At 41.9% G+C, this 27666-nt stretch overlaps 2 protein-coding genes across 3 annotated transcripts; both read left to right on the top strand.

The window, feature by feature from the left end:
- Window positions 1-389: 389 nt before the first annotated feature.
- Window positions 390-6792, top strand: LOC138192706 (neurofilament medium polypeptide). Of its 2 annotated transcripts, none has more exons than XM_069140285.1 (5): window positions 390-889; window positions 2488-2975; window positions 3442-3508; window positions 4208-4847; window positions 4987-6792. In XM_069140285.1, coding segments are annotated over exons 1-5 (1476 nt in total). In that variant the 5' UTR covers window positions 390-610; the 3' UTR covers window positions 4989-6792. The 2 variants fall into 2 exon arrangements, with proteins under 2 accessions (XP_068996386.1, XP_068996387.1); XM_069140286.1 differs by having other exon boundaries at window positions 2491-2975.
- A 1479-nt stretch (window positions 6793-8271) lies between these two features.
- On the top strand, window positions 8272-27524 carry LOC138192910 (protein phosphatase 1 regulatory subunit 12A). The gene is made up of 12 exons (XM_069140589.1): window positions 8272-8291; window positions 9714-9804; window positions 9888-10088; window positions 10201-10303; window positions 11630-11757; window positions 20514-20530; window positions 20649-20778; window positions 22214-22318; window positions 22528-22578; window positions 22783-22833; window positions 25244-25549; window positions 27439-27524. Exons 1-11 carry the CDS (start codon window positions 8272-8274, stop codon window positions 25376-25378), a joined length of 1032 nt encoding a protein of 343 aa, XP_068996690.1. The 3' UTR covers window positions 25379-25549; window positions 27439-27524.
- Window positions 27525-27666: the final 142 nt, after the last annotated feature.

The raw sequence follows: 27666 nt of genomic DNA on the forward strand, positions 1-27666 counted from the left end.
ACGTTTTAAAATGGCTCTGCAGTATTAGGTTACATTTAAGAAAAAAAAAAAAAAAAAGATTATTTCTAAAAAGAGGATTATTTTTTTTCTTTCTTTCTTTAAAGCCACTAAAGCGTCATAAAACTCGAGTAACCTTCGGTAGAAATGTGTAAATGCTGCAGGCCACACGCTGCTCGGCCTCAGCTGCAGTAAAAAAAAAAATAGCGCACACCACCAGACGTGCAGTCTTTCCATCAGATGACAGCAGCGCACATGGTGACGGGGGGGGGCTGGAGCCACTCCCGGTGGCAGCTCGGGCTCCTCCCTGCTCTTCCTGAATGGACCAACACGCTACCTTACGTGCCACGCCCCCCCCCCCCCCCCCCCCCCCCCCTCCTCATCTCCAGCTCTACCTCATCACCAAGAACCCGCCGCGGTTCCTCTCGGCTACTTTATTGCGAGGTGAGATTGAAAAACCGGGTCGATTTTGTGCAGCGCTGCTTAAAGGAACCATCCGAAGTGAATCACCGCGAACAGCACGGTCCAGCCCGTCTGACCCACCGGCTCCTTCCAGATCACCTCACTGACTGGCAAGAACATTGTGTCCTTTATAGAAAAAAAAAAAAAAACCATGACTGCCAAGCATCGGAAAGGAAAAAGCAACCACAAACATGAAGATAACTTTTTCAAAAATGAAGTTACGGACACAGAGGTTCGCCCCGGAGGGAACAACTACGCGCTTCTGTTGGTTTTGTTTCTGATTGTTGTAATAGGCGGTGCCGCGGGCGGGTGGTTCTGTTTCCAGCAGCACCAAACTTTAACCTACTTAACAGACAATCTCATGGGCATGCAGATGAAGATAGTGAAGCTCCAGTCCTCCCACGAAGAAATGCGACAGTCTAATAGTAAGGTAAGGAGATCAAACGGTGAAATTCCCTGCGAGAGTGTAACGCGTCACCTGCAGCCATCGGCAGCACGAAGACGCCTCTTCTGACCACCTAAATTCTCTCATGAAAACAATATGAATCTTAATTTTTCCCGAGTTTATACTTCACGCACTTTAAACACAACACAAGACAAGGCCTCGCCGCCACATGTCACAAGTGCACGTTGCAAGTAGGCAAAGTTACGAACAGCAGGCCTCTTATCAGATTTCCAAATGCCAGGAGCCTCACTGGAGTGACTACAAAACGCTGCTATTTCTAACATCCACACAGCTGCTGACGCTTGTAATGAGGATTATTCTGGATCTGCAGGGACACTGACTTTATCACCGAGTCAAATATGTTATATCTTTTGGGGATGACAGTTCTCTGTGGGAAAGTGTCTGTCTGTATTATAAAAAAAAACCCAGTTAGGAACGTGCAGAGAGGATGATGCTGCCAAAATGATAATAAACGATGAGCCAAGGCTAAATTTAGTCTGTGGTTTTTGATACTGAACACCAGTTCAGAGGCTGTTTACAGGCCTTCTGAAAGATTGTAGGACAACAGAGGTGTTTGTTGGATTTGTATTTCTGAAATGGTGAAATTTGTCGAAAGATAAGTATCAATAATAGTGTGATTACTTTTAAGTAAGTAATGTGTCACTGAATAAACTGCACAAGACTGTAAACTGACCATTCGTGGCTGCCCGGCGCTACATCTCACTGTTCTTGTTAAGACTACAGTTTTCTCATTTTAAGTTGCTGAATGCACTCGTAGGAAGATAATCAAGAGATTTTGTCACATGTGAAAATAAGTCTACACCTCTTTCTCCTGCTTCATGCAGATCCACCTTCACTTCAGGAAATTCAAAGTGGCAAAAGCATTGCATGAGAGCAGCTCTGCTAGCTCAGTCTTGTTGGACAAATATTTCCTGCAAATTGTTTTGTGATTCATGCTTTTGCAAAGGTTGCGGTTGCTGTCGGGAAATAAGTTCAGTGGTGAATTCAGAAACGGGTACACAGAATTGCAGGATAATCCAGTTTTGTAACCTTGCAAAGTTTTAGCATGATGGGCACCAGGATCTGAGGTTGGCTCCCGATTAACATGATTGGGGAATAAATCACTTCCTGTGCAACTTTATTCCATTTCACCTTTAACTTTGTTTCTCTTCATTTTATGCTGCAATTTAAAGGAAAGTAAAGATTTTCCTCAGGGGTATAAGCATGATCAGACCTGTACTGACTGATTGGATCCAAGACTACAACAGATTTCCTTCTCTCAAGCATTTGATTTATTGACAGGAGTTGTGATGTGCATAATTCTAAAGGATCACTGCTGTAAGTATTTTACTGACTATTTTACTTGTTTTTACATCCCCTACAATGGTGGAAGCAATGTAGTGCTTGAGTTAATTACTCTAAACGGTTGGAAATGAACATAAAACCATCCATGGCACTTCAGAACTTGGATAACTACAAAATTGTTTCATAATATCATGGTTTTGAAAAGCCCTTACAGTTAAGAGACTCTTGAAGTACCAACTCGGCTTGACTCAACATCACTCCTGTGTGTCTCCATACAGCAGCACATTTCAGAGACTGTGGAGACCCGCCTGAATGCCCTCGAGGAGTCCTACACACTGGCCCAGAAACAGGTGGGCATGGCCCTGGCTACAGCTGAACAGCTCAAGATGTCTGACCTGCCCGCTCAGGTGCTGTCGCTCCACACCGAGATGAAAGCCCGCCTGTCAGCGATGCAGCACGCCACCGTGTCCCTGGAGCAGCTGGGCCAGCTGCAGACCATGTTGAAGGGGAAGAGTGAGGAGTTCGAGGGAGTCAGGATTCAGGTGGAGGGTCTGGCCACGCTGAGCGGTGAACTATCTGAGAAGGTCGAGGTCCTGACGGGGAGCCTGGAAGAAGCAGAATCAAAGCTGGAGGAGAGAGTCGAACAGGTGGCGACGCTGAGCGCCACCCTGGACGGACAGGCCAGCGAGGTGCTGAGCCTGAAGGAGCAGCTGGACACCTACCAGGCTCAGCTGGAGGCCAGCGTACTGGAGATGGCTACTGTCAGGTAGGTTGTGGAAAAAACAGCTTTTGGAGCTGCGGAGAAAATAGCTCACCTCCTCTGACCCATAACTTTATGTTGACTTTGTCAAAGCCCTGTTCGCCGCCTCTGTCTGTCCCTGTGTTGATCTAGTCCAGTTTTGGGTAGGCCTCATTTTTCACACTGATCTATGTAAACAATTTCCTTTTGTATTGATGAGTTTTGGAGCTGAATGATTTGTGTCAAATGTCCTTTGTATGTAAAACGGGCACTCTTTGAAGCTTATGTAAACACCGAGGAAATGTGGTTCACAGGCTTTTGTTGCCATGTCAGATCTGAAGAAAGCAATGTAATGATGCCATTGGTACCTTTTCAGTTCAGGCTTCGTGGAGTTACACAATTTGTACTATATTTTTTTATACAATGTTTTTGCACTGGAAAAACTGCATCATTTGAAAGATGTTGACTGAGAAACTCTCACCGTGTTTTTCAGAGAGCTGCTTGAGAGTGAACAGTCGCAGCGGCTTCAGCAGGCCAGTGTAGAGGAGCAGCTGAACACGGTACGTCAGAGTCTGCGGGATCAGAACTCAGCAGCCCATGGTCTGCACTATGAAGTCAGGGCTCAGCTGGAGAACATACAGAAACAGGTTACCCGGGTAACCAACACACAAGCCAATCAGTTGTCGGTTTGTTTCGATTAGTTATATGTAATGTAACTAAATTATATATGTATAATGATGTTGACATTCTTAACTCTGCCCACAAAGCACTGACTGGTCAATTCTTTATCCAATAGTCTCAATACTTGAATCGTATACTTGAATTTCAGATTTCTCTCCATATAAAATAAATCAAATTAGATGTAAAGACTAAATAAGTATTTAAAACTGGGAGTTTTAGAAGCAGATGTGTGTTATAGGATTATAATCCTACTATAAGGGCAAAATATGCCTGACATGCCTTAGCACACATACTGTCAGTGCACATGGTCTCCTTACTATTTCTGTTCTCTGTGAACCCATAGGGAACCATTAATGAGATTTTCATCTCATCAATTTGAAGCAGCTAATTGCCTGGCATGGATTCTCTGAAGGCACATTTACACTTGCATTCATACAGTTCACAGCCCTGTTTTGTGTCATTTTTTTTAATCACATCGCAATTACTGGGACACCTGGATGTCCAGATAACCGCGCAGTAAATGATTTGCTGTCCAGATGGCAGTTGACTGTGATCTAATGTTGCTTTCCTTGTCTTAGCAACCTCCTGCTGAGCCCCTTGAACAGGCCGAGGAAGAAACAGCAACTGAAGAAGAGGCTGTTCCAGCAACTGAAGAAGCAGCAGCTCCACGAACTGAAGAGGAGGCCGCTGCAGCACCGGAAGAGGAAGAAGAAGCACCTCCTACAGCCGAAGAAATAGGAGCATCCACTCCAGAGGAAGAAGAGGCAGATGACCAAGGAGAGGAATTTGCAGCACCTGTCGAGCAGGAGGACTCTGTGACGGAAGAAACTGTTCCTTCAGAGGAGGAAGAGGCAGAAAAGGAGGAAGAGGACAGTTCACAGACAGAAGAGGAGGAACAAAATGTACAAGAGGCTGAAAAGGAGGTACCTGTAGAGGAGAAAGTTCAGGAGGGGTCACCAGTCGAGGATGAGGAGGCAGCAAAGGAAGAAAACGATGAGGCAGCAGAGGAAGAAAACGATGAGGCAGCAGAGGAAGAAAACGGTGAAGCAGGAGAGGAGGAGCTCGGGGAGTCGGCGCCCGAGGCAGAGCAACTTAATGTAGAGGAGGAGGTGTCAGAAGGGGAGGAAGAACAGCAGGATGTAGCAGCTGAAGAGGAGCCACAGGAGGCAGAGGAAGAGGAGGAGTCATTAGAAGAAGATGCTTTGCCAGAGGAGAATTGTAAGAGTTCACAGTTACTAGAATAGCTTTTTCATAATCTGCATATGACACCAATCAAATTTTTTTTGACTATACTGTCTTATTAATATGCTCTAAGTGTCATATCTCTGCTAATATGTTCTGTTGTTTAATGTTTCAGAGGACATGTCACACCGGAGAGGGATTTTTTTTTTTTTTACACACCGGACATATCCATCAAGAAGAATGGGAACTTTCTCAGACTCATCTCACTGTCTAGAATATGACAAACAATGTAGGAAGGCATTATTGATTGCTGTTGTTTAGGTGCAGGATTCATTACGTGGTTGCTCTCTGAAAAGCAGACCTAATCAGAAGAATTCAGTCACCATGCTGCAGGGAGTCGGAGCAGAAACTGGTACCTCAAAGTAGAAGATTCCTGTTAAAGTGAGGAAATGAGCCATTCAGGGTGTACCCGCCAATAACAACCTCAAAAGCCTTAAATCCATCAAAGACAGATCTTTCTACAGAAAATTTTCCACTTTTCATAAATCACACTTTTATAAGGTTAGGTTCTGTACTTAACTGGAAAACCGAAAGCCAATGACGTAACACGAAGCCAATGCATTAACTGTTTCTCAGTGCACCTTAAGCCATAAGTAATGCCTGTCTTAGTGACATTAAAGTTCCTTTTTGTCACTGCCTGAAAGAAAAAAAAAATATAGGGTAATATATTGTGTCCCAGATGTTTACACTGGCAAAACTGCCAACTAAAGAGCAAGCAGAAAAAGAAAGAAGAAAAGCATCTTTGATAAGATAAAGAACAATTCCTGAATGTTTTAAAAGTATATGCTGTAGTTGATAAGTTTTTTTTTTTTTAACTTTTTAAAGTACATTTTTGTGCTTACAAACTGGAGGTTTCTCTTGATTTTTTTTTGCACTTTTTAACTGATTTAAATTCCAGCCAGCCAGATCACACCTGTAGTATTATCAGATAAAGCAAGGTCTAAAAGCTTGAGCCCTCTACCAAGAACTGTTTCATCATCTATATTCAATTGCTTTTTCTTCAATAATTTAATGTTTGGGGGTCTTTAACAATGCATTAGCTTAGAGAAAAGCTGTTCTTTGTAACTTTAAAACAGCTCAGTAAAGCAGCTCTGGGTTTTATTGTTCTTCTGATGGATGGACAACTATTGCAGACCTGGACTGCAGCTAAATTACATCACAACAGGCAGCAGCAGCACAGACCTGCGGGAGACTGCGTTATTTTCATTTATAACATCAATCAGACCTCAATTGCAAAAACCAACATGAGATCAATATTCTGTATGAAACCAAAACTTTTAGTCAAAAGACAAAACTGCAGCCAGTTTTAAACTTCCAATGACAAAATCTGTCGTCTGACCAATCAGCTTAAATAAACTGTTGCAAATGGAGAACTTTGGTGAGGAGAAAGCCACGTGAGTCGAACATTAGCTGAAACAAATGTACACAGGTTCAGCTACAGAACAAAACAATTACCGCTTCACTCTGCAGAGCCACGTCAGACTTTGGAGCCTTCGGTTGTGCAGAAGAGGAGTTCTGAAGCATCTACCTCCAGAGTCGCCAGACCTCCAACCTGCTGAATATGTCTGGGAACAGAAACAGATAAAAGGTGAAACACACGGTCACATCAGAAGTCCTTCCCTGAGATGCTCTGAAAATAATCCAATAATGTGAATTCTCAAATAATTTAACCTGTTAATGCGACGATGTTAATATCGAGTATACTGTATAAAATAACTTTTGTGTGTTCATATTTCATACGTGGAATATGTTTCTGGCAGGTGATTAAACAGAGTTCTTGGTAGTGTAACAAGACTTTTGGACACGACCGTGCATTTTTACAAAAACCTGTATTCACTGCACTGTTTTTGCCGAGGCAGCAGTTACTGTCAGTGTAACACTTCTCACGTTTTTAAAATAAACCCTGGTTCTTTCACTTTTGTAGCCTTGACTCTGTGCTGTTGTGTCACATCCAGTATGGTCAGTGTGTAGAGCTGGGCGTTCGGTGCTGTCATTCATGGATATTACAGTCACAAAGATGCTGGAGGATAAACACCTAGCGATGTATTCCTGAACCTCAATATGGGTTTTCTAGCATTCTACATTGTGGTTTTATCAGCAAAAAAAAAAAAAAAACGGACGCTACTTTACAAGTGCAGTACATTGATTTACCAAATCCTTATAAAGTGTATCCCTCTGTGCCGTTGTGCTCTATTATTCCTCAAAACTCTTAAAAATACATCACTGAGCCACTCTGTTGCAGTGGTTTACACCCTCCATCTGACATGAGCACAAGCACTGTGAAGATTTGCTAAAAAACTACAGTAACCAGCTTCTCCAAGAATATATTTAGCCTGAAGATTTAGGTTTGGGACAGACTGAACTTGGAAAAATAATGGCTTTGTTTTGTTCATGGGATTTGTTGAGCATAACACGGCTGTAGAGTACAGACAGGTGTAGAACAGTCAGGTAAAGTTTATGATATGTTCATTGTCATATTTACAACATGTATGAATGAATTGTCTCTTAAGCATGTTATTTCATTTCAGCATATGAAATTGAGCATGTTAGAGGGTTACTCTTTAGACATTTTTAAACATGTTTGATTTGCACTTTTGTAATTAAAGTACTTAGATACAATCTTAAAGTACTTGTACTCTCCATTTTATGCTAAACTACAAGTTAGAGGGAAATATTGCACTTTAATAGTATGGCATTGAAAACACGTTTAAAACATATGATGCATTGCTATAAATTAAATTGCCCAAAAGCATAGAGGAGCTCTACGTCAACCAGCAGCAACATTTACGTGTTTATAGACACATTTATACATAATTGTACAATAATACTATATATATATATAATTCTGGGCCACCGGGATGCATAAAAAGCTGCTAACACTTCTATACTTAAATAATTTTAGCATTTTGTTAGATGCAATAAATCTATGAATATCTATGGATTATTTTTAAACTGTGGTTTTACTACAACTGAGGATTTCAATACATTTGTATCCTCTGTGACTCCACAGAGTTGTTCATCAAACAAGTCTCCTGAAAGTACAAAAGCAGTGGAGTCTTTTTTATAATTTAGTATTTCTTCAACTAAATCCTTGTTTGCTGCTCACATGTTGAACTGAAGTGTGTAAAGACCACAGACTGGACATATATAGACGTGCTTGCATCAGGCCTTTGTAGACAGAAAGTCAAAATTGATTGTGTGTGCATCATCCAGGCAGGAAGTCTCTCTCTCTCTCTCTCTCTCTCTCTCTCTCTCTCTCTCTCTCTCTCTCTCTCTCTCTCTCTCTCTCTCTCTCTCTCTCTCTCCACCCTCGCCTGTAACAGTCATTTTTCTCCAGCCTCTCCCTCTCTCCACTGCTGCAGTGCCTCAGTGCCTCAGTCTCTGACCTTCCACAGGGACCATGCAAGCGTTTGTTCCCAGGTAAGTTTCACAGTGCCTGAGTCATGCTGTTCTATTCCTGGATTCTATTTTCGGTAGTTTCATTTTAGGAATTTCAGTCTGACAAGTTAACATTTTGGCAGTGCTCCAAGCCCCCATGTTAGTCATCTTAATGAAGAGTAATGTGGACACTACAGGTGCTGTAGGCCTCTTACAGCTGCTGGGATGTGAGCTTGGATATTGTTAAAAGGAGGACTGAGAATTTGTTCCTCTCTTTGATCTACCTGATTTGCTTTTTTTTATGTACACTTAATAATCACTTGCTTAAGGCTATTGTTCTTAGCAACTATACTTACTAATAATACATGTTTTTATTATGTGGCATAAAAGGAGCAGTTTGCTGTATGTGCGTGGCAGGTTTTGTTGTTGTTTAACGGTCGATGGCTAAAACTGATACTTAAAACATGTAATTGTGTAGTTATTGACTGTGTTTTTTTATTTGTTTTGGTCTTATTTTACTGCATCATTTGTGGTATGAGCCTATGGACCTGGGCGCAGTCACTAAATCCATATCCTAAGCTTTATACATTATATAGAATATAGTGTGTGGCTGACCAGTCCGTTGACTCTCATTCAGGATTTAGGGTGACTCCACAGCTGAAAGATCAATACCGGTAAAAGCGTAGCAGAGGAGGGGCTGGCAGCTCGGAGGCTAAAACATGAGCCTCTCCACTGATGCTTGCTCAGCTCTTTGTTTGTCTGTGAAGCCACTGGCGGATATCGTGCCTGCATCTTTTCAGAGCCTCTAAATTTATGTATTTCCTGTTACAATGAGATATCGAGGTGCAACATAACGCCGGGCAAAGATTATTCAAAAGTGCAAATTAGTAGCAGGCCACAGTTGCTGATGCAGCAAGAGACATACAGTAGGAAGTACTGTTGTTTTCAGTATTGGAAATTATGATATTTTTGTCTGTTTATAATTAGGATGCACAATCACAGCCATGTTCACTGAATCTTAGATGGTGATGTGTTAGTGAATTTGTAACCAAATTAAAAAGATGGGTTATTATAACTTAATTTTGTGGCCCTGTCTTATAGATGGCCCCTGAGTCATAACCAGGTTTCAAGATCTGTTTTTCTTGCAGTTATAATTTGCTTGCATGCGGCTTTCTCCTTTATGAAGGATTCAATAATGCATACAATATCAATTATGCATATATTGGATTGTATTTGACTGTTGACCTACTTTTTTTCTGATCTCGTTAATGTAGTTTCCCATTTCCATTATAAATATCACTATTAAATGTTAGTTATTGTTGTATGTTTCTGTCCTTTAAATTTCCCCTGAATAGAAATTGGGTCCCAAAAATGTATATTGTCTTGACGAGGCCCTCATCTCTTCGACTGTGCCCTCATAGACTTATAACATTTACATATTTGTGTGTTTTTTTTCTGGACCAGGTCGTATCTGACTCCGGTCAGAGATGAAGAAGCAGAATCTCAGAGGAAAGCGAAGTCGCGTCACGCCAGACAAACTCGCAGGTCTACACAGGTAAAAACCAAATGGTTTACACGTGTTTAGGTTTCAATAGATTAATCTGCTGGCTGACATGAAGCTGTATGAACATCCCGCAGGGTGTGACTCTGACTGACCTGAAAGAGGCCCGGATGACCAGCAGCCTTTCTCCTCAGGACAGAGAGATGGAGGAAGGAGGGCCTCTGGATGACAGATCCTGTCTGAGGAGGGGCTTTACAGACAACAGGAGAGTTAGGACTGGCCTGACGGAGTCCACAGAAACACCGGAGATCAGTCTGAAGTGGAGAAAAGTGGACGAGGTTACCAAGAGAGAATTATTCAGAAATCCTTTTTAGGTTTATAGCCTCAGGAATGTTTGATTTGTAACTTTGGATGATATTTGTGATGTATTTCTATATTCTGAATGTACAGGAGGGAAACGTTGAACCCAGGTTAGAAACCCTCGCTGAGTCTCCAAACCGCTCATATTTGTCAGGATCATGTGGTGTGCCTTACTGCAACAGCTCCTTCAGAGGTAGGAAAAACATTTAGTGTTTTTAAACACGTAGTCTCTGTTCAGACTGGCTGTAAATTATTTTACTTTGGGGTCGTACAGACCATAATACCAGAACATAAACATACCAATATTTGGAAAGAAAAAAAAGAAAAACATACAGACTTTTCCATATAATATTTTTGTGTTCTGACATAATTTAAACTCAATATGTAGAGAAGTATTGTTGCAGCGGTCACTGTCCTTGTATATTTTAGAAACGTATTTTTATTGGTATTTTCCATTATACAAAATACAGTTATCTTGACACGTAGATATATAGAGTCTGTTATCTTCACCTCCCTCATCCTCTTGTCCAGGGTCACACAAATCACAGAACGAGGAAAAAGCAAATACATAAATATGAATTGTAAAAACTCTAAATAATAAAACAATAAAATACAACTTTATGTCCAGAATAGTCAAGTGCGACCCAGGCATGATTTAAGGAAGGTGTGACCAGGCATACCCTGAAGCACTGTACTCCAGTGGATCAGTATATACTGTAAGTACAGCAGTTGAAATTTAAGGCCCTCAACATTATTAAAACCCGGAGACCAGGTTTTATCACATTATTTGTATGATTGATGTTATCAACGTGACATCACCTCCTCGATCCCTCAATTAAAGGAAGGAATCCTTTTGGCCTCACAGTTATACAAAATAAGTTGCTGAATCAGCAAAGAGGCGAACGTGATTGCACGTCTTAGTTGACCTGAAAGACTCCCCTTCATTTGGGACCAACACAAAGATGGCAGTAAGGTGATGGCGGGCCATTAAAAAAAAACTTGAGGATCAGAAACCAGTCACAGATATCAAAACAGGTGTTTTGTACATTTGATAAAAGTGACAAGATTCAGAAATTCCCTTCAGGCGTTGTTATTCCATCAAGTAAGAAAATATTTCATGGTTATGTTAGTGTATGTTGGCCTTTCAGGTAATATATTCCTTTTGTTTACCAAGAAATCACACACAGACAAAAACAGTACTGTATGTTATCCTTCAATATGATGTTACTTGACGTTTTGGGTCAACAGAGAGGTTTAACTCTGCATAAAATCAACACCAACCACAGAGACCGAGCACCTGAAAATACATTGTATTAAATAGTGTTTTACAGCTTTGAGACACCACAACAGGACTAAAAGGCCATTGACTGTAGCGGACTCCTGTAATAAGGCCCAGAGACTTCAAGACTCCAAACAAAACATCAGAGTTGTTTGTCAGTCCTGAAGCACACAGTCAGTGTTCATTAATAGCAGTAATCCAGAGAAGCATGGAACATAAATACTGTCTTTATATGTGCAGTTGGTGAGAGATGCTGGAGGGATGAAAACCAAAACCCTGTGGAAGATGCAACACTGCTGACAATTGACACGAAGCACCAACAAGGACACCAATGCTGTGAGGAGGAGAGTTCAGACTACGCTGCTGAGGTATGTGGAAAACTTGGATGCACTTTTAGTTCAATAGTGACAGAAAAAAGGCAGTTTGAACCAACGGTAGCTTTGCACCACTAGATGGAGCCAAAGGATCATCCAGATTGTTTTTCATACCCAGTTTGCTCCAGAAAAACCAAGTTTACAGCTTCACAAATGAGTTTAATACAAAGAGATCACCAGAGAATGTGTTTACAAGCTTAAGTGTGGTCATGACCTGCTTTGCCTATTACAAAGCAACATGATTTCTAACTTATAAAACTGATATCTCCATATGCCAGTGATTTTAGTGTCCCATATAAATCAATATCCATTAGCACCATTGTTTTATGTTCACATTCTGTTCCTCCCTGGCCTGAAAGCTAAGTGTGCTTCAAAGGCAGCTCCGCTCTGATCTCTGATGCAACATCTAAAGATGCACTGCAATCACAGATGTGAAGCATGTGTTCGCAGAGCCTTTAAACTACAAGTGCTGGTTAATATCTCAGAGACAGACCAGAAGGACCAACCCCCCCCTCCCCCTCCCATCTCCTCCTCCTCCTCCTGCTCCCTTTAAGTCACTTAGCTTCTTCACATCACATGGCTGAGGTGTCTCAGCATTCCATACCATATTGGGCAAAACTGAGACGCTCTCTGCTCCGTCTTAGCCTCGGATTCAGAGGGATTGACTTTCTCTTTCACCTTCTGAACGCGTACTGTTCCCCCTCCACCTGTGTGCTGCTGTGAAACACCCTGAACCTCGTCGCTAATTCCTCCTGCTCGGGGATATCTGGCAATTCGCTTCTGTTTCAGTGGAGATAATTGATTCATTTGGATTTTCTAAAGATAGGATTACAATAGATACCACAATGAAGGGGAAGTAGAGGCGACAAGAGAGATGATAAGGCAATGACTTTTACAAGATCGTGTCAAGATTATTGCTGATTATGGATGTCCTCCTGTGTAATACGGTGTGAATGGAAAGCGGTTTCCCCGTGAGCTGACTCCAAGTCAGCTGTTCAGCTGTCTCCCAATCTGGAATCTGAAAACAGAGATCTGTCAGTAACCTGAGAGTCTCTTAGCATTACTGCGAGGACTATATCTGTCTGTGATAATCATACAGAGCAGCGTGGTTTCATCAGAAGCATGACAGGCTGCCCATCACTAGCGCCGACCTCTGCGTGACTCCATGATGATCTGACCAGATTTTCCACATTTTTTGGCCAACAACAGAGACAGAGACAGGTGCAGAGCTGCACTACTGAGAGGTTCTGCTACTTGATGGTTCAACCACAGCAAGCACGAATACCTCTGAAGCCAGTTTTTCTGCTGCAGTATCACTTCGTATGAGAAGGGATTAAGAAATTGGATCCTGCTGGTAGCGCGACCTCCTCTTCCACATTTGCTCCCACACTTAACTGATCTCTGGAAGCTACTTATTTTCAGTTGTACAAAAAAAAATGCATGAGTGTAATATCCTATATGGACGGTCCTGAAAGTAGGCTGAGGATCAGACTGGGGGAACTCCAGCTGGGATAAACTCTTACCAGACGTCTTAAACACCAGCGCCAATGTAGTTCACTGCCATTAACTTAAACTATTTACAGAGAAACATGTTTTCTAAATATGCTGCATATACAAGATGACTACTAATTCAAATTTCAGTTTTTGGAAATTACTGCACATGGGGTTTATTTCAAACCATCTTTCGCATTGATGTTAAACAGATTAGTTCAGAAACCACAGACCTTATAAAAAAAAAAAAAAGCTTAAGCTGCAAGTGATGGTATTTGAGGATAAATTACGACCTCACTCTGAATGTTATGTGTGTGGATGGTTGTTCAACAGTCCCACAGTCCTTTTTTGTTAAATAGTCAAGTCTTACTTTTCCTGCTTTCTTTCCCTTTCACTCGCATCTTTTTGCCCTGAGCAGGAATGAGGGAGTTTAGGAACAGCGAGGTGCTGCGAACCTCACTATAAAAGGAAGATAGCAACGAGCTGGCCTGAGCAGACTATGGGAACAAAGTAGGGGGGTTTTGCTGGGGTTGTTTAAAAGAACGGTTTAACATTTTGGGAAACATTCATATTGGCTTTCTTGCCAAGTTTTATGTGAGAAGATTGATACCACTCTTCTGTCTGCCTGGTGAACACAAAGTTACACACAGTAGCTGGGCAACTGAGCTTATGAGGGATAAACAGGAGGGAGCAGTTAGACTGGTTCTGTCCAAAGGTAACAAAAACCACCTAGCAGCCCCACTGAAGCTCAGTAATCATGGTCTTAAATCTTGTTTGTTTTAACCTGAGCAAAACAAGACTGGTTGTGTAGTGACATAGTCAACTGTACATCCACAACTTGTTGAAACAGATCAAATAGATAAGAAACTATATAATATGTTAAGTAGAGCTGCTGATACGCAGATTTTGTTGACTTTGGATGGAACCAGTCTAACAGTTTATTCCCTGCTTCCAGTCTTTTTGCTAAGCTAACGAGCTGCTGGCTGAGAATCAAGAGGTCAAACCCGCCCACTAGTTGGTGAACGGACGTTTTAAAGTCTCAAGTTCGGCATTCCGGCATCGCACAATTTTAAGCAACAGTCAGGCTGTGTATGTGATGGCCAATCAGATCAACACGTTGTACAACTTAATTGTGATGCAAGCCCCTGAAAACTTGGCCTCTGCATGATATTACATAATTATGTTAAGTAAGCAGAAATAATTTTCAAAAAGCGGCTTTACATATTATTTATATATAAATCTTAGAACCAAGGAGAAACCCAGTGACATCATCTATTGGTTTGTTAAATGGTGCTTTAAACACACCTCTCTTTAAGGCCTAATATCTAATTAATGATGGAAATATTTTCAGAAGGACAACCAGAGACTGATTAGAAGGAGTACATTTAGCTAATGACACCATAATGACTTGTGGAAAAAAATGCATTGACTTTGTGCTTTTGACTTTTCAGATCCTGAAACTATGTCTGTTATTATATACTGTCTGTGAGGATAATGCCATCAATCCTGTCATATAACTGCTGAAAAGACAGCAAATAAGTGTATTTCATCAAAATATCAAACTATTCCTTCATAAAATAGTGACCCTGAGGAAAGATGAGAATTTTTTTTTTACAAATCTATCCCTCAGGAGGCTGCAGGATGAGATGCAAAAATATAACCGACACAGCTGTGAGACAAAATAAAGAATGCCTCATTCCTGTTGCAGGGCTAAACCATGATGCAAATGAAACATATGTTAGGAAGAGGAGATGTGTCATAAGTGCTCCGTGTTAACACCGTGTAGCACTCAAACAAACAACAGCTCCTCTCCATCACACTGCAGGGAGCACAGTTACTTGGCACTTCAGGGTTGCTGATGGCTCCTCAGGTAATACTGTGTTGACCTTCCAGGGCACAAACTGCTGAACCCCCACCCCACCCCATCACCCTCCTCCTGACTCCACCTCCCCTTATTCCTGTTCACATCAGTGGACAATTTTAGCCCTTGGTGCCGAGTCTGTCCACAGCAGAGCCTCTGGCAGGCCGCCACAGAAAGCTGCCAAAGCTGAAGAGAGCAGGGAGAAGCTGGGGGCCATGGGTGTTGGAGGAGGTGGGGGTGGGGGGACCGGGAGGGCGACCAAACAGAGAAAGGAGAAGGAGAGAGAGAGAGAGAGAGAGAGAGAGAGAGAGAGAGAGAGAGAGAGAGAGGGAGGGAGGGAGGGAGGGAGGGAGATGGCGAGAGAGTGTATAACTTTGGGAAACACAGGAAGAGACAGCATAGAGAACAAACTTTTCTCTCTTGGTTGTGGTCTTTTGGACTCTTTTTTTGCATTTCATAAAGGAGGTCAGAGCTGGCAGAGTGGAGACGAGGGATAAGCGTTTGTTTGCTTTCCTCGTTAAAGAGGTATTTTCTCTGTTTTTTCGAGAGATTATTTTGTTTTATTGTTCTTTGCATTTTTATCTGATTGTTATTTAACTCCCTGAGGTTTGAAGAAGGAGTGACCGCACATCTGAAATCCTTCCAAATTTAGCTGCGGCTCTCTCCAGCTCATGGGAGTGTGAAGCTGAACAGAAACACCACACACACACACACACACACACACACACACACTCACATATACACACACACCTGTTGTTGCTGAGGATTCCCCGGGAGCGCGGTCATGGACATCTGCGTCACTGTTGCTTGAGGGAATCTGTGCGTCTTGTGCAGCTGTTATCTGGCCTCGGTGAGTGTTACAGTAGAAGCTGACCTGCCTGTCTGCGGTAGAGGAGGGAGATGTCAACCTACTACCCACGCACCAAGGACCTGACTCGCACCAGGAAGTCAGTGACAGATTCTCCGCCGTCCTCTCCGTCCCCGACAGACAAAAACTACAGAGTAAGATTTTCTTCGAGAGAAAGACACCTATTCAGTTTAAAATGTTTGACACAGTTTAACACATCTAACTGGACATATTGAACATCATGGAGTATTTTTTTTACTAGCTTATGTCTGTGGAATCTTAAATCTTTTTAATTTTCAAATCTGTTTATTCAATGAAGCTGTAAATATCATTCATATTATAATTCTTGGTTTATTTATTTGTCAAGTGACTTTGTTGATATTGACAGCCCAGAATGTCTCAGTCGTGACTTTAGACAGAATTTTGTCTGCTGTAGATATTAATGATTGATCATTTGACTGCACTGATTTGTCTTTATTCTTCCATGATGTCTACACACCATTTCACTGGCTCTGTACAAAGTAGAGCCAAAACCATTAGTTGACTAATCAGCTGGTTGATTGACAGAAAATTTATCTGCAACTATTTAAATAATTTATGACTAATTACAGTAATTCTTAAGCAAACATGAAAAGTATTCTGTAGTTTCAGCTCCTCGAATGTAATTATTTAGATGCTCTTCTTCTGGTTTTTGACGGCTTGTCCGATAAAAGAAAGTATAATTGCATTTACTTGACCTTGGAGTATTTCTCAATATTCTATTACAATTTTCAGATAAGAAAATTAATTGAGAAGGGCGAGATTAACTGATAAGAAAAATAAGTTAAGTCTGTATGTGTTTGGATATGTGCTGTTGTGAGCACATTTAGTGAAACAAGAATCATTTGATTAACAGGATGAGAGCTATTTGCTCATTTCTACATATAGATTACACGCATGGTTATGACTAATCAGTCACTTATCTCAGCTTATTTGATGACCTGCGAGAGAGAGGCGAGTCTCTGCTCTGCTGGACTGAGAGTCTGACCACATTCTCTGGAAAAGACTTTTGGATTGAAACAGTCCCTCTGTAATTTCCTGTTATTTTTTCTGTCTAAGTGGCTTATTCTCACGGGGCGTTGGTTGACTGTTTATGTCAGTGCATAAGACTGAGCTGAACTCTGTATGACAGGCACGTTTAAAAGGAAAGACAGAAATCAAAACTAAAATATGACACAATGTAATGCTTTCTGTTTAGACTCATGTATAGTAACGCCATGCAACACTACAGCCGCTCTCATTATGGTGCAGTTGCCAGTGGTGAATACCTCCAGTGGATGTTGAGATTCCTTTTTGCTCTCCTTTCAAGAAGTGTAAGTCTCTCTCTGCTGTATCCATGGTGAAAGTCAGGCATTCATTTTCCATGATGTCAGCTCAATCTGAATTGGCAGACTTTTCCTGGGGGAGAAAATGCAATGCAGAGGGGTTGGGATCAGGTTGATGCAGTATTTGCAGCACTTGCCCCCATGTTTTAACGAGAGCCTGGTCCTCTTCAGTAAAAATGCAATGTGTGTTGCAGCTGTGAGCAACAGGAAGACAAATAAACAGGAAGACATCTGCATTATTGGCTGACACTGAACATCTGGCAGATGTTCATAGCAGTGAAAAGTAACTAAGTATATTTACTCAAATACTGTATTTCAAATTTGAGGTAGTTGTACTTGAGCATTTGCATTTTATGTTGGTTTATGATTCCAAATGTTGTATTTCTTACTCCACTACAAGTATTTGACAACAGTAGCTACGAGTTCTGCTACATTAACATTCAAGAAATTTGACAAACTTAAAAACTAAAAGGATTTTTTTAAAGAATAAAACAGTGGATACAAACCTTCTTGGCTTTTTAAAATAAAACAGTCTCCATGAGTTCAGATGTCAAGTTGTTTACAGATCCACCAAATAAATATGTCCCCTCTAAGTGTCTCAGACGGCTCACTAATAGTTAAAATGATCCCATACTTCATGAAAAACAAAGATTACATTAGGAAATAGTCTGTAAAATGAAAACTGAATATAAATTCAGGTGTCAGGGTTTAGATTTCTTTCTTTTAGACTCCATTAATCATTTCACAATCTTTCAGATTTATAGACCATTTCGAAGGGGCCAGAGCCCTACAGGCTGGGAACCACTGACCGGATAAAAAGTCATTAAAGCAAGTTGTTAACACAGTATAAATTTGTCATAATTCTTACCAATAATGATGTATGAATGCTCTATTAATTATAACTGCTGATATTTAAAGTAAAGGTGCTTCTTCTGGCATTTATGAAGCAGCCTGAATTAATGATTTTGCAAAAAGAGAAAGAGGTCTCAGATGTATTGCAAAGAGTTAACAGAGAGGGAGGATTGTCTGAAGTGAGGAAAGGTGTGGAAGAAACGTCTTTTATGGTTGTGTGTGCCGTGTCAGTTCCACTAGTGGGAGTTAAGAGAGAGAGCGTGTGTGTGTAGCTCAGATTTTCCTACTGCAGGCATCCAGTCAGCTCTGAAGGAGCGATGCTGTGACAGAAAGAGGACAGGAAGGGAACGAGGTGAGAGGCTGGGTAAAGACTCTTCCAATGATTTTCATAGGCTCTGAGATGATTATTTATACACTACATAAGCGAGCTGATGCGGGCTGCCTGTGTGCACCTCTGACTCCCCACGAACCCACCGGTGTGTAAGATGTTGGTCCTGGCAAGCTATAAAACTAGAAGCAGTTGTGTTTACAGTTCCAGCATGCACCTGATCAGAGGCCGTTTCCACCGGTCTGACGCCCCGTTGTTAAACATCTCCTCCCTCATCTGCTCTGCCTCAAATACTTTGCTGAGCTATGTGCCACTTCTAACTCCCTCCATTTCTCCTAACAAGGGAATCCGAATGGTGCAGCTGCCATCACTAGCAGAATTTCAACTATGGTTTAGTTTTTGGCTACAGTTCATTATAGATGTTGTGCACTTATTTGGCTGCAATAGCTCACTCACTTATTGAAGATCATGTCCTGTAATCTCCACAGGACTTCCCCCCCCCCCCCACCCCTCCATGATGTCACTTTTTATAAATCTAATTTCACCAATTTCCTAATCCTTTAGTGTGAGTTAGGTTTGCGTACTAATAATATTGAGAGAGTTTGGTTCACATCCCCACAAGCAGGTGTCCTGGTAATATATTCCCACAACCAGTTAGCCAATCATCCCTGTTGATTAATGAATTAATTCTAAATCAGATCAAGGAATCTCTTCAGGGGATCTGAATGAGTAAGAGCTCTTCTTGGCTCCATCCTTGGCCCTTTTTCATCTAAGGTCATGGAGGTCTGGTTTTTCCTGGAAAGCTCTGCTAAAGCACATGACCACATAAGGACAGGCAGCGCTGGCTCAGTTATGTAAACACTTGCTCCTACGATGCTGCGTGAAATATCCCCCGACTGGCCAAATGTGAGACGCAGGAGTAGCTGTTGGTTTTGACATTAATTGTCCTCCATATTCTTTTACCGCGGCGTACATCTGCTTCTTGTCTCGAAACAGCTCAGGCCGCCACACAAGACGTTTATTGCGAAGAATTTCTAAACAGAGGTGTTTAAAGGTTTCTTCCCCTGGTAGGAGAGCAACTCCAAATCTTTGAATTAAGGAGAAAAAGTTTATGAGACTGCAGCAGGGATTATGGATCAGTCCGGGCTCACATTGTGGCAGCTTCTCCCCCCCCCCTCCATGACTCACATTTTCAGTCCAGTATGAACAGTTAACACCTCCAGTCATCATCCCTCTCATGTGCCACGTTTATCAGCTGATGGCAAGGAGACATTTGTTAGTTCAGTGCAGGAACGGTTTGCAATGCAGACGGCGTAGACGGAGCACACAGTGAATGAAATGTAAAATAACACGGGAAGGTAAGAGGCAGAAATAAACCTGACCAACTAGTTTTGAGCTAATTCATTAAATCTCTGAGGTAATGGGAATTCTGAAAACACGGACTGTCACAGTGTACGTCACCGGTCGTGTAGCACAGTGCCCGCAGGCTCCTTGGTGAAAGGGAAACAAATGCAGAATGTATGCCACTTGGCAGCCACGCAGGCTGCGGCAGTCACAGATCAAACCTGGCAGGATGGTTTGAACTCAGTCTGTCGTCTGAGGTCAGTATCAGGAGATACTTGACTTCTGATGCCATGATGTCATTTTTATGCTCCAGGCATTTGCGTGGTATCCTCCTATTCCAAAAGATGAACCAGGCTCACCGGGGAGGTTTGACCTGCGTGAACTCTGTCAGTGCAGCGTTGGGGTGAATTATTTCTCACTTCTCCCTGCACTTCTTCCCTCCGGGACTCCAGGCCTCTGAACACACTGTGATAATTCTAATGGCAGGGTTTTTTTTTTTTTTCTTGTCTCAAAATGGAAAATATTTCTCTGCCGAGCATTTGCTCAGTCTCATAAAAACAAATAAATGTGGTTCTAACCATGACAGAACATTTTTACACTGTGTTGTTCCCATGCTGCGGTGCTGAATGATCAAACTAACATGGATTATTCTTTGTTTTTCAGCATGACAGACTGTCAAGGTAAGGATTTAGCTTTTTCTCCCTCTGGTATTACACAAATCTAAGGGAACAAAAATAAATGTTCTAAAAAATAAAAAAAGATGCATTGTGTACTGAGCATGAGCTGTTTTGCCTCGAGATATGACTCCAGTGGAGAGAGCGCGACAGACAGACCACTGGGCCGCACCAGCTCGTACACCCGGAGGGAGCCGAGGCTCGCCGCTCTGAACAAACAGGAGCAAGACTCCGCTGCCAAAGACTATAAGAAGGTAGTAACTCTTCATCACTTTAAACAATCACATTCCTCTGTGATTGAATCAAAGCAGCAGTCCTGGATAAAGTCCGATTGTTGAATCTAGGTCTAGCCGATATGGACAAAATCACCAAATACTTTGATATCTGTGGTGCATCAAATTGTAGCGAAGACTATTGGTACTTTCACAAAATATTGACAAAATGAGATTTTGGATAACTAATCATCAGTAATATGGATGTATTGACAAAATGAATAAAGGCGGCCAGAACACTTTGGTAATTATTTTCTTTACTGTGATGATACTTATAAAACCAGGAAAAGACAACACTTTTGCCATATCACGATATTACGATATCCAAAACATCTAAGACAATATCTAGTCTCATATCACAGTGTGATGTACTATCACTATCTTTGCGTGCCCTATTTGAATCACATACAGATTTATATATGCTTACATCAACTTTTATTGTGTTCCAAAAATAAAATTGGACTTTCATTCAATTGAGTATCAGAAGTTAGTCTTTATACTCTTTAAATTTACTTTTGACTTTTTAGTTTTCTTAGATATCTATAAGTAATCCAGTAATGCATGTCTGCACGTCAGTGGGAGCACTGTAAAAGCATCAAATGCAGACTCTTAGTAGAAGCTACAATTTACTGATGTTCCATAAACGCCTCAATGGCGGACTATTTACTAACACCAGTCAGTTTGAGGAGAAAGAGACAACTTTCCCTCGTATAATCACCTATATTTGAATTAACACATAAAGCTCCTGCGATTCACCCATCAACTCTAAAGTCTAAACACCGCTGGTGCTTGGGGGATGTTAACTTTGTTCCCTTGTAAAGGGACAAACATATTTACAGTTTACAAACCGTGAATCAGCAAAGAAATACTTAACAATTGTTACCTTGTACAATTGTCTCTGCAGATTCACTCCAATAACTTCAGTTTAGTGGCATCACTACTTGGCGACAGGGATTTGCACATAATGCCGTGTTGTGAAACTCTTACCTGTAGCACCTTTACACACAGTTGTAAGTACTTCCGGATTTCAAAATAAAGGATTCGATTGTAAAATCTAAAACTGAACTTTTCTGCAAAAAAAAATATGATCTCCACGATATTTTATAACAGCCTACGGAATGGGGTTTAAATGAGTTTGAATGATTTCCTAAAATATGTCTATATTTGCTTTTCAGATCATTTATATTTTATACACAATCTATACATATCAATCTGTGTTGATTACTTTATTTATTTCTGACATCTGTGGTTCACTTTTTATGTCTTTATAAAAGTCGGTGTTATTTCATTCTTAATTTTTTTTTTTTAAACTTAAATACAAAATTTGATTATCAAAATATGAATGATTTATGGCATTAAAAGACCAATAATCTCCACAATAAAGCTATTACTCAATCTTCCATTTCTTAATTTGCAGATGTATGCAGAAGCTTTACATGAGAATGACAGGCTCAAATCCAGGCTGCAGGACAGCAAACAAGAGTTAGTCAAGATACGGTCCCAGCTGGAGAAAATCACCCAGGTACCGCTCACTAACAGAAAACTACGATATGAAAACTGAAGAAACTGAGAAAAAAATACAGTTTTCACTCTCACTGTCATCATGTTTTATTATTTCAATGTGCTGAAAAAAGATTTAGCTGTTTACTGTTTTATTTATTTTCACGAAATGATCAAAAGTGAAATGACACCCTCCCCCCCCCCCAATAACATCATCACTCTGACTTCTAGAGGCACGACAGGATATCAGAAAGATCTACAGTGCTTGAATCAGAGAAAAGGGTAAGTGTCTCAGCAGCCTTTTGGCATTTTATTTGATCTTGCTCTTCTGCACCATCAAGATGGATGAATGTCCAAATATCTTTGTGTTTATTTTTTCTCTCCAACTTTCCTGTCTGCTTCGAATGAGTCGAATGGTTTTACTCTCCTGGTTTCCAAAGGACCATAACGAGTGTATTCATTTCAGTTGTTCCTCTTTATTTACAGGAAAAACGAGCTCTTGAGAAAAGAGTGTCAGACATGGAGGAGGAAGTAAAGGTCAGTCCACGCAAAAATAAATAATGCGTACTCACAGTGGGTTTTAAAGGCTTCAGTACTGTCTCAGACACAAGTTGTGCTTCATTTATCTCATTGATGTTTCCTCCAAAGACCATTATAACACTTACAGTCCTTGAAGGTGCACACCTCCAGCCAAGCCCCTTCCACCCATGCTAAATCAAGCATGCCTAAAGTATTTTTACAGAGCGGAGGAGACATAAAGCGCACTCCAGGCTTGTGGTTAGCCAGGTGGGGTTTTGGAGTCAAGGAGAGGAAAGGTTAAAGCTTCAGGCTCATTACCCACAGTGTTCTGCCGGGGCACTTCCTGCCAGGCTGAGGAGGAGCCTGTGCTGCTGCTCCCCTGCTCCACTTATCCCACTGTTGGGGTGAACATTGTGACCTAGTTCCAGCTGAATACCAAACCCAGTCCAAGAGCAAAAGACCTGCTTTTGTGAGACATTCCTGCGCTGCTCTGTGTGTATTCTGCTTTATAAAGGAACACAGGACACAGCTACAGGCCTGAATAGAAGAGGTCTGCAGGGTATGTGCGTGCAATTACAAAATACACAGCAGGATTAGAATTTGATTGTTAGAGAATTAAAGAAACGTAGAATAAAGCTAAGCCTTCAGTGTGAGAATAATATAATAAATGCAGAGAGTGGCCGGGTGATTGTGACGTACAGCAGTGTGGCATGCCAGCCGCGGATGTTTGACCCCCGTGTTGTCATGGTTCCCTCAGCAGGAGGCCCCACTGCGGTTCCGTTGTGGGTACCAGCCCTGAGGGCAGGCTGTCTCAGGGGAGGGGGGATGGTGAGTGGTCGCTATGACGCAGAGGAGTGATTGACACCTGCCTGTCACCTCACTTGTTTCCGTCCTGTCAGGGACCGGAGCATGTTCGCACGCGTGGGTTCATAATTCTTTCAAAAGTAGAAATACGTCAGAGCGTGAGAGCTCCAGGGGCACGCGACCTTTACCTCAGAGAACTGGCTTGTATTCACTCACAAAGTCACTCGTTCACGTTGAGCAAGACACCGATTCTCCACAAGGGGGCAGGAGCTGTCAGATTAGAGCACCACCTACTAAATAGTCGCAGCACCTTGTAGATGTCCACATGACTGTATTGTCTTCTACAGGCAAACAAAGTAGCCAGCTGGAATTTTAACACTTAGTTATACAAAAAAGTAAATAAAACACAGTTGTGTCAGAATTCCTGATGCTGTTGCTCCTCTTGCCTGTAGATGGCGCACACCAGCACATCTTCACCTTCAGTTTGCTGTTGTTCCTTTTCTTTCCGATAGGTGGCGCAGCTCTGAGACTGTTGGCTCTGTGTGTGACTGGCCCTGGTTTCAGGTGTCTCACATTGACAGCACTGTGTCCTTGTTTTCCTTCTTTCTTTTTTTTTTAGAATAGTCACACTGGTAATATCCAGTGTCAGGTTTCTTTTCTGGGGTTGTACATTTCTCACAGAAAAGCTAGATTATTCTTGACATCCTCTAAAACATAATGAATAGTGACTGTGTAGAATTATCTGCAGAACCTGAGACTGTGGTCAGATCTGATTTGATATCAAAGAGCTCAATTTTAAGAGAGCGTCATGAGGGATACTGGTCATTACGCATTCTCGCTTCTGTTTGTCCTTTTCCTTCACTGCTGCCAAGGGTACCTCTCCAGAAACTGCGCTGTTTTATTCCAACACCGCGAGAACATTATATGCATAAACTGTTTGGTCCTAAATACAGGCTGCTTTAAATTCCTTTATAAATGTGTTTGGTGTTACAAGAAGCAGCTGAATGTCCTCTTTACACATCATCTGTAGCCACATTCAACTCCACAAACTTGTGTCAGGGTGGCCAGAAACACTACAAGTGCCCCGTGTGTGTGTGTGTGTGTGTGTTTGTGTGTGTGTGTTTGTTCTGCGGTTTACCTTCAGGAATTGCGTCAAACCACAGACGTCTCTGTCGAACCACATTGAGGTTCCCCTCAAAAACTCAGGCCAAGAAGAGGACGGGAAATGAATCATTTCCATCCCTTTTACTTCGAAGTGACTGGCTCCTGAGTAAATAGAGTAGAGTATTAGGTTTTGTGAATTTCTATGAATTTTAATGCCCTCTTCTTTGAAAAGCTATTCACGTAACAACACAAACCTAAAGAGAACTGGCTTCATAATTTTCCATGCTTTGCTTTTTCTTCTCAAAATATCCCTGTTGTGTAAATATTTGTTTATATAAGTTTCTCTGATAAATCCCTCCACTGCTGTTCTTTCCTTCTGGCTGTCTGTGTGTGTGTGTGTGTGTGGGTGCATGCCTGTATGGGTGGACGTGGATACCTTCTCTGTGTGAGTCTCTGTGCCTGCCTCCCTGCATGCTCTCTCTGTCTGCCCCTTTCTGTATCTCTCTCCTCCTCTGTGCAGGCTTTCCCTGCTCTGGCTCAGGTCCAGGCTTTGCGGAGGGTGAACGAGTGTCTCCTGGCTGAGAATAAAGCCATGCTGCGCGTCCTCGCCCGCCTTTCTGAGACGGCCTCCATGCCGGAGACAGAGGACCTCTGATCCTCTGAGATCATCTTGCCCTCCTTTCCTTTCCACTCCTCCCCCCTCTCCCTCCTCTCCCTCCCCCCCCCCCCCCCCCCCCACCCCTTTCCTCAGCCACATAACTTCTACACTCCTCTTTCCTACTGGTGCCTCCACAGTCCCCCTCGTCCTCTGCTGTGTTCCTCTCAGGCAGGTCCTGCACCCTCTCGATACTCACCCCCCTCCTCCCACTCCCCCTCACACACTGCAATGCATCCTTTTTTTTTTTTGACCCAGTCTCCTTTATGATCATCAGAGGGCGACCAATGCCCCTTAAATGCCCTCTGAGCCCCCCAAACACTTCTCACAAAGACTTCCTTTGAAGTGTATTTTTAGCCATATTCATGTTGCATGCTGCTTCGCATAACATCAACACTGCATTAAGGACTAGGACTCTGCACCCTAACAAATGAAAGCTTCTGCAGCTGTGATTCATTTTGCAACAGCCAAATATACACAGGATCCTGTGTAATGTGCCGTGTCATCAATGTGAAGTTATTTCACAAGGAAATAGCTGCGATAAAACGTGGGATCACTCTGCTTCTAAATGCAGTGTTGTGTCACTGGGGGAGACGCAGGCCCACATATATGACTGATTTTGTTTCAGTGTGTATTTTTGTTCACGATTACTTAATATGTCACTTTAAAAGTATCATTCAGACATTTTTGGGGAATTAAGCCCATTTGTCAAGAGATTGATTTAATTCTCATGTCTGTACACCAAATGTGAAGCTACACGAAAGCAAAGGAAAACAGCTGACCTGGTTCTACTCAGGCGATGAAGCTAAACAGACAATTTAATTTAGCCCAAGAAATGCATTTCCATAAATCCCATTTTAACTATTGGTTTAAAGATATTTTTTTTTGTCCAAACTTTATTAAAGTGCTCTCATGGCAAGATATTATATTCAATAATCAAACGACTAATGTTTGGACAGGTTATTTAATTACTTACAAGCTCAGCTGTTCTGACCATTACTGTAAAATATACTTAAACGTTAAAGGAACAGTAACATTCAGGGCCGACATCACGCGGTCTTGATGAATTTAATGCGAAGATAGAAACCATGACTTATTCAAAACGATGGTGACAACAAGACCACAAGACATCATACCTAATTCATAAAACCGCAGCTTGTCAGTTTTGCATTTTAGTTTTTGTACCGATTAAACAAACAATACGTTATTTAGCCAGCTTCAGAGGTGCTGCCCATGAGATTTTGTTTGTTTTGGACAGAACCAGGCTGCACATTTCCCCATTTCCATTCTATGTGCTAACCCTAAGGAGCTGCTCGCCGGAGCTTCTTTTGGAACTGGTATCAATCTACTCTTCTTGCATGATTCCTCAAAGAGTCAAACTGCACCTTTAACTGCAAGTGAAGCGAGCCTCGTCGTGTTAGTGGGACTTCCCCCAACTGGAATTTATTTGTATTTTTATCCAGTACACTGTGCAGAGCGACAGGGAAAACAGGATAGAAAACGATCTCCAAACATGTGATTCGCCATACATTATAAACACGTTGGTGCGAGGTGCCTTTGCTCATTTACCAGTTTCAGAACTGTGTCCTAGCTGGAGCAGAAGGTTATTGTTTGTCTCCAGTAGAGGGGAAATACTTTGACAAAGAGGGTGGTTATTTTTAGTCATTGCTCCTCACGAGAGACATGACCTAGATTTGGGGAATTGACCCTCTCTCCGTTTCTCCCCCTCTCTGTCTGACTTCACTCTCCGTCACTTCTCACACGCAGAGCATATTGTCAATGTCACTCCTCACTGCATGATCAAGTACTGGAACGCATGTCCTCATTGCCTGGGCTCAAACTTTAGTGAAAGACAACTTTTAGTCCACTTGTTGTCAGCGTTGATTGAAGATACTTCATCATTACAGTAGATTGTCCTGCTGAATCGTGTCATTGTACCACCTGAAGCTTTAAACCACAAACTCATCCAGAAACCATTTAAATTACATTCCAAAGAGAGCAGAATAACTAATGTTTCTCTGATTTTCTAATATCATTTTCTTCCCCCTCTGTTGTCCCAGATCTTAACAGAGCTCAAGTCAGACAACCAGAGGCTAAAGGATGAGAACGGGGCTCTCATTCGAGTCATCAGCAAACTGTCCAAGTGAAAAGATGCCTGAAGCTCCTGTTGTGTCTGCGGATGCTCCAACCCACGATGTGGCAGTTAAATCATCCACGAGGTCCCAGGCTTTGACTCCTCTCTGAGTTGCTGTGTGCTAACGGGCCAGTTTGGCTTCATTCGTTTCTAA

This window comes from Embiotoca jacksoni, unplaced genomic scaffold (genome assembly GCF_022577435.1).
Source record: "Embiotoca jacksoni isolate LCO1_2020_lvr unplaced genomic scaffold, fEmbJac1.0.p SCAF_9, whole genome shotgun sequence".
In the NCBI taxonomy this organism is placed as follows: Eukaryota; Metazoa; Chordata; class Actinopteri; family Embiotocidae; genus Embiotoca; species Embiotoca jacksoni.

What these genes read in the sequence shown, in the direction of transcription:
- LOC138192706 (XM_069140285.1), top strand. Translation starts at nt 611, where the DNA reads ATGACTGCCAAGCATCGGAAAGGAAAAAGCAACCACAAACATGAAGAT. An exon ending in TGCGACAGTCTAATAGTAAG is followed by an intron (nt 890 to 2,487) that starts GTAAGGAGATCA and finishes GTCTCCATACAG; the next exon opens with CAGCACATTTCAGAGACTGT. An exon ending in CTGGAGATGGCTACTGTCAG is followed by an intron (nt 2,976 to 3,441) that starts GTAGGTTGTGGA and finishes CGTGTTTTTCAG; the next exon opens with AGAGCTGCTTGAGAGTGAAC.
- LOC138192910 (XM_069140589.1), top strand. Translation starts at nt 8,272, where the DNA reads ATGCAAGCGTTTGTTCCCAG. An exon ending in CTGCCAAAGACTATAAGAAG is followed by an intron (nt 20,779 to 22,213) that starts GTAGTAACTCTT and finishes CTTAATTTGCAG; the next exon opens with ATGTATGCAGAAGCTTTACA. An exon ending in AGCTGGAGAAAATCACCCAG is followed by an intron (nt 22,319 to 22,527) that starts GTACCGCTCACT and finishes TCTGACTTCTAG; the next exon opens with AGGCACGACAGGATATCAGA.